This window comes from Camelina sativa, chromosome 8, assembly GCF_000633955.1.
Source record: "Camelina sativa cultivar DH55 chromosome 8, Cs, whole genome shotgun sequence".
In the NCBI taxonomy this organism is placed as follows: domain Eukaryota; kingdom Viridiplantae; phylum Streptophyta; class Magnoliopsida; order Brassicales; family Brassicaceae; genus Camelina; species Camelina sativa.
In genome coordinates, this window is record NC_025692.1 from 19217983 (window position 1) to 19234403 (window position 16421).

General features: G+C 35.4%; 1 protein-coding gene and 1 pseudogene across 1 annotated transcript; both read left to right on the top strand.

Moving 5' to 3' along the window:
* Positions 11614–12642, top strand: LOC104709694 (F-box protein At4g00893-like). The gene has a single exon (XM_010426265.2). The coding sequence runs from the start codon at positions 11644–11646 to the stop codon at positions 12640–12642; it is 999 nt and encodes a 332-aa protein (XP_010424567.1). The 5' UTR covers positions 11614–11643.
* On the top strand, positions 14083–15549 carry LOC104709695 (annotated as a pseudogene).

A 16421-nucleotide genomic window follows, 5' to 3' on the forward strand; every position in this document is an offset into this window, starting at 1 on the left:
GGACCTAAAGGCCCTCATCAAATCCATTGCCGCACTAAAGGACTCTGGTACCACTTTCTTTGCTTCAAAACCTAGTACCTCACTTGTTGTTGACTCGGGTGCTTCTCACCATATGATTAGTAACCCTAGTCTTATACACAACATAAAACCGGCTCTAGGTAATGTTATTATTGCTAATGGGGACCGAGTACAGGTTAAAGGAATAGGAGAACTAAAACTGTTTGATAAAAGTTCTAAAGCTTTCTTTATGCCCTCATTTACCTCTAATCTCTTATCGGTGAAGAAAGCTACTACAGATTTGAATTGTTATGCTATTTTTGGACCTAATAGTGTACATTTTCAGGATATTGAGAGTGGAAAGGTTCTTGGAGAAGGAAATGCTAGAGGAGATCTCTATGTCCTAGAGAAAGCTTCAAGTCCTTCTAAATCGTTTTCTTTTATTTCAAGTCTTAATAGTAGTTTAAGTGATGTGTGACATGCTAGATTAGGCCATCTTCACTCTCGTGCATTTGAATTAATGTTGCCTAATGTCTCTTTTGATAACTCTACTTGTGAGTCTTGTATTCTTGGTAAACATTGCAAGTCTATTTTCCCTAAATCAAGTACTATTTATGAACATTGCTTTGACTTAGTACATTCTGATGTTTGGACACCTTCGTGTCTATCTAGGGATAATAACAAGTATTTTGTGACCTTTATTGATGAGAAATCTAAATATACTTAGCTCACCTTGTTACCATCTAAAGATTGAGTCTATGATGCCTTTGTAAATTTTCAGAATTATGTTACTAATCAATTTAATGCTAAAATAAAGGCACTAAGATCGGATAATGGAGGTGAATATACAAGCCACAAACTTAAAGAGCACCTATCTAAGCATGGAATCCTTCAACAGACCAATTGTCCATACACGCCTCAACCAAAATGGAGTGGCTGAGAGGAAAAATCGATACTTATTGGAGGTGGCGCGATCAATGATGTTTCATTCGAATGTCACTAAGAGGTTTTGGGGAGATGCGGTCATGACAGCGTGTTACTTGATCAATCGGACACCAACAAAAGTCTTAAATGACATATCACCCTATGAGGTACTAAACAAAATTAAACCTTCTCTTGATCACCTACGCGTGTTTGGGTGTGTTTGTTTTGTCTTAGTACCTGGAGAACAAAGGAATAAACTTGAGGCCAAGAGCACTAGAAGTATGTTCATCGGCTACTCAACAAGTCAAAAAGGGTACAAGTGTTACGATCCGATCACTGGCCGCACCCTGATCTCTAGAGATGTGAAGTTTCTTGAACAACAAGGTTATTACGACAAGAGGGACTGGGAAGGTTTAAAAGACTTATCTCAACCCAACTCTGACCGAGCAGCCAACTTGCGGTTCCTTCTTGACCATCTGGGCATCACCAAACCAACACTACCTGACGAACAGGACACCACAAATGTCGACCCATTACCATCATCAAGTCAACCAGAAGATGGGCAGGCTGAAAGTTCCCCATCGGACCAAGTTCCTGAACCTATAGTCCCAACAACAACGACAGCTCCTACCGGACAACCTCAGATCGGACCGACCTTGGCACAAGATGACTTGACCCGTAGAGAGGATAGGGAAGACCTTCATGATCAACCAGACCAGCTTTCTACTCAGCCACTACCTCGGCGAAGTAAACGAATCTGATCCCATCCATCTACATGGAAAGATAAGAGGGTATACTACAACAACCAGGCTGTGGCCCACCCTATCCAGGCCGTGTGTTCGCTTGACCTTGTTACCTCAGACCACGCTGCCTTCCTCGGTAAGCTTGATGAGCACTTTGTACCCCAAACCTACGGGGAGGCCAAGCAATATAAGGAACGGCTTGATGCGGTAGATGATGAAACTGCGGCTATGATCTGGAATCGGACTTGGGACGAGGCGGATCTTCCTAAAGGTAAGAAGGCTGTAAGTTCCAAGTGGGTTTTCACTATCAAGTACCTGAGTACTGGCGAGGTAGAACGCTACAAAGCCCGCCTGGTGGCGCGAGGCTTTACTCAAACCTATAGACTGGATTACACGGATACCTTTGCTCCAGTCGCCAAACTCCATACCGTCAGGGTGGTCTTGTCCTTGGCCACTAACCTCTCCTGGGATCTATGGCAAATGGACGTCAAGAATGCCTTTTTTCAGGGGGAGCTGACCAAGGAAGTTTACATGCATCCTCCACCGGGTTTAGAGACCATCGTTGCTCCGGGTAAAGTTCTCCGGCTCCATAAGGCGATCTACGGTCTTAAGCAATCTCCGCGGGCGTGGTATCACAAGCTCAGCTCTACATTTCGTACAAATGGTTTCAAACGCTCTGAGGCTGATCACACTCTTTTCACCCTTCGCACAAACGGTGGCCGGGTAGTCGTCCTCATCTATGTCGACGACATCATTATCCCTGGGGATGATAGGAATGGCATTTGTGCCACTAAGGCTCTTCTCAACTCTACCTTTGATATTAAAGATTTAGGTGAACTTAAATACTTCCTTGGGATTGAAATCTCTCGCTTTCCGGAGGGATTGTTTCTTTCTCAAAGGAAGTATACACTTGACCTTTTACATGAGACAGGTAAGATGGGAGCCAAACCGGTGTCGACACCACTCGAGGAAGGTTACCAGGTCAAGCGAAAGGGGGAGAAGCCAACACCCGGTGCTCCGGTTAACAAGTTGCACAAGCCATATGAAGATGTGGGATGCTACCGTAGGCTGGTGGGCAAGCTTATCTATCTCACTATCACGAGGCCGGACATATGTTATGGGGTGAACCAAGTCAGCCAACATATGAAGGCTCCAACGAACTTTGACTGGCAAACGCTCGAGCGGATCATGGGTTATCTCAAGAGTAGTCCGGGGCGAGGCATTTGGATGGGCAAGAACAGTAATACTGAACTAGTCGGATACTGTGATGCGGACTACGCCGGTGACACAATGGATAGGAGGTCCACGACGGGGTACTGTACATTTGTGGGAGGGAATCTAGTAACCTGGAAGTCGAAGAAACAGAAAGACGTATCGTGTTCAAGTGCCGAGTCGGAGTATCGGGCCATGAAGAAGCTAACCAACGAGCTCACATGGCTCAAATCCCTTCTTAAGGATCTTGGAGTGGAATCTGACCAACCAATCACTATGCACTGTGACAATGAGGCGGCAATACACATAGCAACAAGCTCAGTCTTCCATGAAAGGACTAAGCACATTGAGGTTGATTGTCATAAAGTGCGAGAGAAGATTGAAGAAGGTGTAGTCTTGCCATGCCACACTCCGAGTAAAGACCAGTTGGCGGACATCTTTACCAAGGCTACTAGTTCTCAACTTTGTGAATACATCTACAACAAGCTTGGACTAGTAGATCCCACACATCCTTGATAAACTTCTAACCTGTGGAGATCACACTCTTTTTCCCTTAACATAGTTTTGTCCCATGTGGTTTTCTATGTTAAGGTTTTTAATGAGGTGATCCTTCACGGGTTCCAAGCTTAGTCGTTTCACTTGGCTAAGCTTGAGGGGGAGTATTGACCGTGATCATCTAGTCTGAACAAGTATGGGTCGTCCGTACAACTATGCTGAGGCCGTCCGTACAACTATGCAATAAGGCCGAGTCATCTGTGAGTGTATGGAAGAGTGAGGAGGCCTGGTCGCTTTAAGCCCATGAGAAGGTTCGAGATTCTCCTTGTAGCCGTTAGAGAATAAGAAAGAGAAGAGTCACGGGTTTTGCTTCTCTTAAGGAAACAAGGAAGGGTCGCTTTCACTCTTGGGAATAACCTTCCCTCTCTCCTTGTCCCTATCACTTAGGCGATCGGTTGTAAAGGGTGTAGCCCTAGTTTTCTTTAGTATAAATAGTCTTATGTTAACATTTGTAAAGATATACATATGGAATCTTATTCTTACATTATTCTCTTTGCCGACTTCTATCAATCTCTTCCGCCTAAAACCAACAATTATATGTGAATTTTTAAACGCATATTTTGAGATTACAAATCCTAAATTTGTATGCTTAAATTTATGATTCGTTTGATTTAATTGAAACATTATATTTACATACGATTATAGTATAACCTTAAAATTTTGTAAACATAAATCACATGTATGATTTAACATGTACATATTATCCTAACACCAGTGACATAAAGTACATATATAATAATTTCATTTTGGTTAATCATGTAATTATTCATCATTCTTATTATTCTGTTTTAACTTTAAACCTACTACGGTTAATATTTTTGGTTCTAAATAAATACGGCTAAATATTCTTTGATTTTAAATATTTACTCTCACCTTATCGCGGGATCAAATGCATACAAATATATTCTAAAACGAAAACATAATTATTTTGATGATTTTGTAAATCGAAAATATACAAATGCATTTCATACTTTTCTGTTGATTTTAAATAATTCTTTAATTAATATATATTATAAAAAAAAGATGATATATGTTATCTTATTTCTTCCAAAACAGTTCGATATTGAAGGATAATTTCCCCTAAGCTATAGAAAATTATCAATCAAACAGAAAAAAAATATTTGATTCCGAAGTAACTGCTAGATTACCTTGAATAAAAAAATAAATAATATCTAACAAATCTATCAATTTACTTTTTTTCAATTAAGATGATAATAATGTATTTCCCCTATGATATAGAAAATTATCAATCAAACAGAAAACGAATATTCTATTCCTAAGTAACTGCTAAATTCCCTTAAAAAAGAAATATCTAACATGCCTATCAAATTATTATTTTCAATTAACATCATAATAACGTATTTTCCTAGATTATAGTTGTAAATGACGTATGATTTGATATTGTAATATTCTCCAAATAAGTGTAATTACTCTAACTGAAATCATTCGTCTTCCCTAATCATTTACTAGTAACAGCCTCACTACAAGTAAACTAATTGCGCCTAAAAATCCGAAATCATTTACTTAATCCAAGATTTTGTTTTCCATGAAAAAACTTACTTGGAGGAAAGTGAAATTTTTTAAAAATTAATACAAAAATTCTCATTGAAATTACTACCCCTATATATATGATCTTCCTATCATCATCATTTCCACCAGTTCACCATAGATCATATTCTAAAGTTACAAGCACTCTACCTTTTATTTTCTCATGGCTTCTTTCAACAATTTTTTGGATTTGAAACCTTTCAAAAATATGTGGAAGATCAAGGTGCAGATTATCCAACTGTGAAAAAAATACTCTGCTACCACTGGTGAAACAATTGAAATGATTTTAATAGATGCTAAGTTTAGTTTATTTTTCTCTAATATCAAACTACAGAAGGAGACTATGAATGTTGTGTTTCAAGAAGTTTTTCAAAATCTACACTAGGCAATCATAGACATAGAGGTAACATTTAAAACTTTAAATTCATAGTTTAATTAACAATGAACAACGTTCTCACCAGATTTATTTACTAGAGTTTATATGTTTCTACTTCACTATGTTATAGGAACTTCATTGTCAATACGTCTAACGAAAGAAGACATGGGATGCTACAGAGCGTGGATTAACGATAACTGTAATAGGAGGTTTTTTTCATCAAGTTTAATTCGTTATTTTTATAACATATAGGATGGGTAATAACAAGAGTGTTTCCAAAAATTAATTTTTTTATTATCTTAGTTATTTAGAAGAAAAGAAGTAATTTCACAAATAAAACACATCACAATTCTAAAACAAAACAATTCTAGAGTCACTAATGAACTATTACCATAAAAATTAAGATCAATTCGATACTAACCAGAATGACAGGAGTTTATTGAACCATAGTCAAGGGCTACGCCTATGATGGTCTGTTGTTATGCCAACCTATCGAAAGCGAAACAAAATCAATAAAAGATCAGTATTATGATTCTACAACCTTTTAACTGCAAAAGTTTAATCTATATTATACGTTTTATATTCATTACAACTATAGTCCCTACAACAACAGAAGGATCATACACATGGAAGATACATAATATTATTCCTAAAGATTAGGAGTGGGCGTTCCGTTTTTCGGTTTGGTTTCGGTTCGGTTTTTTTGGTTTACGGTTTTTTTGGTTTTATAAAAATGGAACCATAAAGAAACCATATGTAATTCAGTTTGGTTACGGTTCAGTTTTTCAGTTTATGGTTTTTTCGGTTTCATCAGAAATGAAACCATATAAAAACCATATGTATCACAGTTTGGTTCGGTTTTGGTTTGGTTCCAGTTTTTAACGGTTATTTCATGCTTTTAAAAAATAAATAGTTGATACATAACTAAAAATAAGCATAAAAATAATTATGAATATATATAGGTTAGGGAATAGAGACTTAGGTTAAGGTTTTGTAATTCGATAGATTAATAGGAGATCAATAATTAAAGCCCAATAAAGAATTTTTTTTTATATTGTTATACAATATAAATTTATAAGCTTGAGAAACTAATTAGTAATTATATCTAATTATCCTAAATTTTTATAAAAAAACCAAAAAAAACATTCGGTTTTACGGTTTTTAACCAGACCAAACATAAACCAAATGGTTAATTAAAATGGAAACCAAATGGATTTTTAGATTTAACCATAACCAAACCAAACCATTTATTTCGGTTTGGTTCGGTTCGGTTTTTTAGATTTCGGTTTTTTTGCCCACCCCTATTAAAGATATAAATTGAAAACAGTTTTTTTTTTTTAACTCTTTACACTACGTTGGATATATATTATGGGTGTGAATGGTTGCAGCGGTCAGGGCGGACAAATCTGTTTGCGGACTGGACCGTTTTTTATTTACCATTCATCAAATGCAGTCCGCAGTGGTGCGATCTAAATAAAGCAGAAACAAGACCGCTGCGGACCAACTGCATACTGCTTTTACATACAAATAGACTTGGTCCGCAGTGGTCTGCTATCCGCCCTATTTTTGGGGCGGACTAAACCGCTGACGGATTTGGCCGCCCTGACCGAAGTCACCATTCATACCCTAAGTATCTTTACTAAAACAAATAATGTTATACCTCTTTCGTTTCTCGCCATCAATATCTCAATGACACAAATATCTTAAACTTGGGAGCAATCTGTATCAAAAAGAAACAAACAGAGACATCAATCGGAGACTATTTTAATACAGTCTCAAAGAGGAATTCGAACCAAATAACTCAGAAATCGATAAAATAATTAAACATTTAGAGATATAACAACACTACAAATGTAGAAGATATGAAAACAACACTACAAATGTAGAAGATAATACTGACCTACTAAAAAAATAAAAATAAAAAAGTGTAGGTTAGATAAAATAAAATTTACCATCAAATTATATGAAAATAAATTTTAATTAGTTATACTCCCATGCGTTGCACGGGTCCTATACCTAGTAGGAATAAGAAAACCTACACATATGAAAATATCTAAAAATTAACTGAAAATTAATTAATATCTCTGTTTTAAAAATCGGTCTCGACGGTTGATTAATCGCCGGAAAAACGATCGGCGGTACCTAACCGCCGCGTTTTTAGTATACTCGGTCAACAAATCGGATCTATAAAAAAAAACTTAATTTTTTATTAAACTTATGATGAAAATCGATTATTTGAGATTGGATCTGGAGATTCTGTATAGAGTACACAGTAAATCGAACAAAAAATGATAAAAGGGGATAATTAAACTGTTCATGTTTTAGGGTTGTAGGTGAGGGCAATCAAAAGAAGAAGATGAAGAGAAAATACCGATTTTCCATTTTCTAAAGTGATTTGATTCAAACCTGGGACATTTGACTCAGTTATAGAGACTTAACCAATGCACCATTGAAGTTATTTGGGATTTTACTCATGAAATAAAATATATATCTTCCAAAGTTAGATATAAGCCCTAAAGCTTGTACCCGATTATTCCCGTATAATTTTTGATTTATTGATTAATCTCGAGGTCCACCTCAACCGCCTGACGAGCGGCTAGCAATTTCTAAAACAAAGATTAATATATAATAAAAAAACAAAATAATAATTTTTTATTTTTTTGACATATTATCTTATGATTGTTATTATTTTCTATATAGATTAAAAGATTATATTATAAACCCGTGTATAATATATATTAGAGTTTCTTTAAAAAAATTAATGTGATAGAATTAACATGTATTACAGACTTTACACTCATGTGACATAGTAACTTTGGAAACCAAACTTTGTATAATAATTAATAGTATACCAATCAATTAAAAAATTCGTAATTCTTTTAAAAAAAAAAAATCATATTTTCACATATTTAATAATCTTCAGCCAACCAAAAAGACTACTGGTGAGTTAGCCATTCTCTTTCGAAATAGTCTTTTCTAATGGACCGATTTTGAGAGGCGCGTCCAAATCCTACTAATATTGATTATCATGTAGGTATCCATAAGGATTTGTATACTAATATTTATTTCCATATACTATTTTTTTAAGTCTTTGTTCAAAATATTGTATTTATGAAAACATAATGAGATGTCTGTATAAGGCAATATATAATCTAAAACTGAGGAAAGTTTGACTAATTAAAGCAATGCTACCATAAAAGTCATATTTACATACAAATCCTTGCCACATGTTCATCGTTCCATGGTTTCAATGTTATATAAATTATATCATTTGATTGAAGAAAAGAGACCATCGTACTTTGATTAATGGTATGAAATGTTTTTTCAATGGTGGTGTTTGGTATAAAAGGGTTTTTTATGAAATTTTTCCTTTTTTTTTCAATAAATAATTTGATTATATCTTAATTTTTTGTTTGCAGATGTTTTAGATTTCATCTTTCGATGAATTTGTTTCATCTTAAAGATCTAGCAACCAATTTTTGTTGAAACCTTAACTTTGTTTTAAAAGTGATTTCTTTTGGTAATTAAGAATCCTGTCAATGAATTTTCACCTGAAATCTATCTATAGGAGATTAGTTTGTTATACAAAATTTGGTGCGCAAACCATTTACCAATTGTATCATGCCTTTATTAGTATTATCGATTTTGCATGTAATTATAGTTTATAAGTTTTCGGTTTTAGATTTTCAGTAGCATGAGTCTCTTATTCTTCGCCATAGTTCCACCACTCAATTCAAGTGTTGATATTGTATTTCTTTCTAGGTTAGAGATAACAATAGAAGAAGAAGGCATCACCTCAAATGAACTGACCGGCACTTGACTAGGATCGCAAAGAAAGTTGAAAATCTCTAGTTTCAGTCTTTTTTAGCAATCCCATTCAATTTCCGTTTTGTCCATCAGAAGTGTCGTCTTCTTATTCTTTTGTGATCTCTAATCCAGAAAAAAAAAATGCACAACTATAACTTGAATACTTGAATGGACGGTGAAACTATAATTATGAACGAGAGAACAATGTTATTTCTATATACTTATTTAAACAATGTTGTCAGAAGTTTAATCCTACTATCATATGGCATATTACAAAAAATGTCGTTACATTTTAATTAATTTAATAACTAATAAAAGAAATGCTTATATTAATTTATAAAATATTTTCGATTCTTTTATGAAATTATTTAACAGCTTTCATTGATTGTTTCAGATCATTGGAAATAATAACAAAATATATAGAACAATTACAAAACTAAGATTAAATATATTTATCACTAAATTATTTAATAATGACATATATATTTTAAAACTAAGATACAACATTGCTTATATATATATATATATATATATTATCTAATTTATTAAATATATTTTTGCACTACACATCGACGTAGTGACATTTATTAAACTCTAAGAAATCACAAATGTTATATTTTATTCAATATAGTATATACAACTAAAATAAATAAATCAAAATTTCTAAACACGACCGCTTCAACACGGGTTTTGTATTATTTTCTAGATTTTATCAAATTTATATAATACACGGATTTCAACATTGTATCATGTACCAAAGATCGGTTGAAATTAGAGTATGAAACTACGTAAATTAAATGTAAAAATTATAAAATCTATAGAATAAATCAAATAAAGCATCTATAATTATTTTATAAATAACAAATTATAGTAAAATTTACGCAAACATTTCTCCATGTTGTACAGCACATGTAACTATCTAATTTTTTTACAAAAATTATGCCTTAAAAAAATGCAAAGGCCCTAAAGCCAGTTTGTTCTACAAAGCTAATTAATGGTATTAATACTATTAGATTAAAAAAAAATGTGGTTTTTGCTTTACTAATTTTAATTTATTTTCAATATTTGCCACATGTCAACATATGATTGCACAATTGCAAAAGTGACATGTGATTTATAAGATAAAAGATAATCTTGCCACATGGAGATGTTATCTTATAAGATTTCACAAGGGATTTATGATTTCTGAGATTAAAAAAGATAAGACTATCTAATCACTTAAATAGCCCCAAATCCAAAAGAACACGGTTAGAAGTTGAATGTTGAAAGTTGAATCTGAGAGACAACAAACCCTAATTAAGGTCTTAAGGATGCTGCCAGTGTCGTTGTCCCGTCAAAGTCCTCCGCCATCTCCTAAAATGGCATCACTTTCTTCGCTGTCACCTGCTATCGTCTCACGTAGAGGGTTTGATACTCTCAAAACATTTTATTACAAGTTATAATATTCAATTATATTGTTTTATTTTTTAGAAGTTCGATAGTGTTTTTCTTTTATTCAGAATAATTAAACCTGAATCGAATCTGAAGTGAATCTAGTGTAAAGAGGTTTCTATGATATTAATAGATTTTGTAGAATCGGAAACATTTCAGTGTTCTTAAAACGTTAAATTCCCATGCAAAATTTTTTTTTTTTTAGAATAAAAAAGTTTTCGAAGGGTTACAATCAGAGCCAATAGATATCAATAATCAGGCTTTACGTGAACAATTATAGTGGGAGGAAGCCCAAATAGCTGCAAGGGTTGACTCCGTTTCGACGGATTCCTTGCATACTCCGGAGATGATAATTCATTGTCAAGTTGATGGTTCGTGCAAAGCTACGGAACCAGTTTCAAGTGTACGATGGTGGTCTGGTGATGGTGAGAATCAGACTTTAGTTATGGGTTTCAAATGTCAACGTCGCAGTGCATCCCCCCTTCATTCAGAGCTAGAAGCTTTATTATCGGTGATGGAGTGTATCCTTTCCAGAAGAATTTATTACCGGAGGTTCGAGACGGATTTTGCAGAGTTACTAGCGATGGTGCAAGCTCCGGAGGAGTGGCTGGCTTTCTCTAGACTTCTTGATGAGTTACTGGTGCTTAGTGCCTCATTGCCTCCTTTCACCCTTTCCAAGATCCCAAGAACGTTCAATGTGAAGGCGGATTGTTTAGCTCGTTCTTCTAGAATGCTATTGTCATAAATGATTTTTGTAAACACCTTTTCTCCAGTTTGGGCAACCAATCTTGGAGTTTTATTTTAATTAATGTTAGGTTGAAAAAAAAAAAATTTCTTTTTCATTTTGTTTTTTATTTTATTTTATTTTATTATTGTGTTAGTTAGATGATCATTTCAGGCTGTCTTTTTGTTTTCACTTTGTGACGAATTTAAAGGTCAGGACTGGTCTGATTTGAAGTTGATTAATTGTTTTGTAGAACCAAAACTCCGAGCGAGAAGGCCCTGGATCCGAGTTTCGCCGACCTTCCATTAGACGCCCTAGGTGTAATAATGTCTCGTCTTATCTTAAAAGATAACATCCATGCATCAGCCACTTGTACGTCATGGTGTAAAGCTGCTGTATCTGTTCGGGTAGTGGAAAAGTATCCTTGGCTTATGTTCTTTCCTAAAGGTGACAACTCGGTTGAACTCCTCGATCCATTACAGCGGAAGCTGTACATTTTGAATCTGCCAGAGTTACCTAAATCCACTGTGTGTTACTCAAGAGATGGCTGGTTACTTATGGGTAAAGCAAAATCGATAGACATGTTCTTCTTCAATCCGTATTCTCGGGAGCTAATAACCTTGCCAGAGTGTTGGTATGCTTTTGATGAGTTTGCGTTCTCTTGTCCTCCTACATCAGATAATTGTGTGGTTGTGGGGATAAGGTTCTTAGCAGAGTTTGTCGTGATCAGCACTTGTCATCCAGGAGCTACCGAGTGGAAAACTGATACCGTCCCTTGTTATCTAAGACCGTTTTATAATCAGAGTAACATTGTCTACTGCAAAGATCGATTCTATTGCTTCAACGCACGAGGAACTTTGTTTAGCTTTCACCCATCTTCCCGTACATGGAGTTATACGGGTGCAGATCAAATCAAATGCCCGTATCTCTACGATAGAGAGAAATATGGATGGAGTGAGAAAGGAGTTTCCTTGGTAGAGAAGAAAGGAGAGCTTTTTGTCCTGTTTACAAGCAGGAACGAGAAGCCACTAGTTTACAAGCTAGTGTCTGGGAAGTGGGAGGAGATGATTCCGACTGCACTTGATAGCTTGAACATCTTTGTGAGTTATTATAACAGTGAGCTGAGAACTAAGCTCCCATGGATGAAGAACGATGTCTACTTCTCAAGGTTTAGTTACAGGCGCCAACGTTGTGTGTCGTATTCCTTCGATGAAAGCAGGTACAATCCGGACGAGGAATGGCAGAGGTGGAGAGAACTATGTCCTCCTCAAAGCCTATGGATCGATTCGCCTCCTCAGAATGTGTTAGACCTTTTGATGAAATAGATAAGAAGTCATGTTTGATTGGAGATTTTGGGACTTCTCTCATTCTTTCTCTAAAGTGGAAGTGAACCATTTCTGATTCTCCCTTGCCTTTGTTGATAAATCTTTACATTTTTTTTTTTTTTGAATGAATGTGAAAATATATTCAAACCAAAAAAAGTACTCTTTACAACGAATGCGTCCTTATTCCAAACACATTATAAAAGATGAAAAAGTTTGAAGGTGTTGATAAAAGATTAGTTGCGAGTAGCCAACCAGAGCTGCAGACTATCCCCCCACTTAGAAGTATGCGTTTGCATCGAGAGAAGCTTGTTACGAACCAGGCGATCAAGGAAGCGGATGAGTTGGTCCGAAGTCGATGGAGTGTCACCGTGCCGGCGTCTGTTGCGCTCCAACCAGATTGTGTGAACCGAGGCCTGAAAAACTAGTCGCAGAAGAAAACGAGGACTTGTGTGATAAATCTTTACATTCTCGGCACAATCTTCAAAGTAACATTACAAGCCATAGACTTGTATCAGACTTGCGGGTTAACCCTAATTAGCTGTCCCAGAAACGGATTTTGTTTCATGTTTGGATTCACCCCGTTAGTTTACTTTTGGGAAAAAAAAAAAATCTAACATGTCATTTAAGAAGGCAAAAGGTTCTTAATATGAAATACCTCCGCTTGTAAGAATCTAACATGTTTGGATTGATACTACCTCCGCTTGTTATGTGAAATACCTAGAAATAATATGGAAATGGAAACAAGGGAATATAAGGGAACACACAAAGTACGAAGTCTAGTGCGTGATGAGTTTTTCACTCTGAATAGTCAAAGCTTTTACTCCCCGTCATTACCTCCGGTGTCCTGCTACTTTGTTTCTCGGCTTCTAACTCCTCGTCGGGTAGTAGCTTCAAACCAAGTTGTTCTGTTGTATAAGGCAGCGACATACTTAAGCACACTGATGTTTTCTATGCCAAACGTCGCGTGTTTATTGCCTTGATGGACCAAATGATGGTGTTATAGTTATACGACTTCACCACCATGTCCCTACTCCTACTTAGATAGATTTAGCTACCTTTTAGAACACCTCTGGTTATGGTTAATGATCATCTCAATTTTGACTTAACTTTCTGGTTATAATTGAAGCTTTATTTATTTTTTTGATAAAGAGCTTTTCTTTTCAAGAGATTGCATTCAGTTAGTCCTCTTACCTTGAATATTTGTGTCCTGGTACCATAAATTTAATTACTAGAAATCTAATAACTTCAAATAGAATTGATGGGCGATAAACTATTTAAATACTATTTGTTTTTTTAAGTTTATTTACGTCATAATCAACGTTACAGTATTTTATCCAATATATATAAATTGAAGACCTAAACACTTTAAAAGCCCAAATCCAAAACGACATTGTACGAGTGTTAAAACTGAGAGACAACAAACCCTAATTTAAGGTCTTAAGGATGCTGCCAGTGTCGTTGTCCCGTCAAAGTCCATCGCCGTCTCCGAAAATGTAGCTACGAAAATGGCATCACCTTCATCGATGTCTCCTGCCACCGTCTCACGTATAGGGTGTGTTTCTCTCTCTCGTTCTCTTATTGATTTGAGAAGTTCGATAGTGTTTTTGCTCTTATCAGCGGAAAATTAAATCGAATCTGAAATGAATCTTAGTATAAACGTTTCTATGATATTAATAGATTTTGTTGGATCGGAAACATTTCGGGGATTTTTTTATTAATATTTTATTTATTGTGTTGGTAGGATCAGTTCTTGAAATAAAAGACACGGCCATATATGCCTAATTTGAAGCTGATTAATTTGTTTTGTAGATCAAAATCTCCGAGCAAGAAGGCCATGAATCCGAGTTTTGCTGACCTTCCATCAGAACTCCTAAGTATAATAATGTCTCATCTTTTCTTAGAAGACAACATCCGTGCATCTGCGGTTTGTAAGTCATGGTGTGAAGCTGTTGTACCTGTCCGTTTAGTGGAAAAGCATCCTTGGCTTATGGGCTTTCGCAAACGTGGCAAGTTGGTTGAACTCCGCGATCCATTACAATGGAATTTGTACACTTTGAGTCTGCCAGAGTTAGATAACTCCACTATGGGTTACTCGAGAGATGGATGGTTACTTATGGATAAAACTGGAACGAAATAGGTGTTCTTCTTCAATCTGTATTCTCGGGAGGTCATAACCTTGCCAGAGTGTGAGCTGAATTTTTCTAAGATTGCGTTCTCTTGTCCTCCTACATCAGATAACTGTGTGTTGGTAGCGATAAGGTTTTCAGAAAACTCTGTCAAGATCAACACTTGCCATCCAGGAGATGCTAAGTGGGTTAATGCTAAATTCGATTATGGAATGCGGATGTATAGGCAGAGCAACCTTGTCTACCACAATGATCGATTCTATTGCATCAATGCAGCAGGAGTTTTGTTTAACTTTCACCCATCTTAGGGTATGTGGACTTCTTTCTGTGTACATAAACTCTCATGCCCGTATTTCTACGATAGAGTGCAATATGGACGGAAGGCGAAAACAGTTGCCTTGGCAGAGAAGGAAGGAGAGCTCTATGTAATGTTTGTATGCATGAACGAGATGCCGATGGTTTATAAACTAGTCTCTTTGAGGTGGGAGGAGGTGAGTAGGACTACACTTGATAGCTTGACGATCTTTTTCGGTTTTTGTAACTCTGAGTTGAGAACTAATCTCCCACGGATGAGGAGCAAAGCCTATTTCTCAAGGTTCGGACGCGATCGCGAACCTTGTATATCCTACTCATTCAATGAAAACCTGTACAATTCGGGCAAGGAATGGCATAGTAGGGTGCAACTGTGTCATCGTCAAATCCTATGGATCGATCCGCCTCACAAGAATTTGTTGGACCTCATGTCCGTTAGCTCTTTGCATAACAGTTGAGAAGGTTTTTTTGTTTTGTTTTTATTGTGTTAATGTGTAACTGGGGATTTGAGAGTTTCACTGTTGTATGTTGTGGTTGTGTTTACCAGAATTGTTCTGCTGTTGTATATGTCTTCTCTTTCTACTGTTGACATTGAACTATTTCTGATTCTCCCTTTGCGATTGCCGGTTGTTTAGAGAGATAACTTTGCAAGCCGTAGATTTGTATCAGCTTTTCGTTGCAAGCCACAGATTTGTATCAGTAAATTAAATTTCATGAAGAATAAGACAATGCAATTTTGATTGCAACATAATAAATGTAATTTGAAAGAAAATATATTAACCTTTTAATTTACTTCCATGTTTTCAATTAGTTTAGTGAATATATATCATTATGAACCTGAAACTGATAAGCATTCCTTAAAATAAAACACAAAATTACTTTAAAAAAATAATAAGAATTTTTTAAAAAACTTTTTGATGTTAGAAGTTGAAGTTCTTTAAAATTAGTATTTAAGTATATTGCAATTATATTATTGATGTTAGAAGTTGAGGTTCTTTAACATTTGATTTTATTTTTTCAATGAAGGTTAAGGTTGGACTAATTAATTGTGTTTTCAATTCTAAATCTTCCAAATCTTACAAATTTTCCTTAGTACCTAACTATATTAGTTGCCTTGGACAAGCTTGACATAAATAGCATTTTAAACTCTGGAAATATTAACTTCAAAAGTAAATCTCAAACACCACCAGAGTTTTTGTCAAATAATAAATCTGATATAAACAGATATAAGAAAATCTTTGCACAAAAAAAAAACAGATATATATAAGAAAATATGAAAAGATGGTAAAAGATGCAAAAGATAGCTAATACATAAGACAAGTGACCACCATATCCCCCCCC

Bases quoted from the DNA above. Each gene is read 5' to 3' on its own strand.
- LOC104709694 (XM_010426265.2), top strand. From the start codon at position 11,644: ATGTCTCGTCTTATCTTAAAAGATAACATCCATGCATCAGCCACTTGT.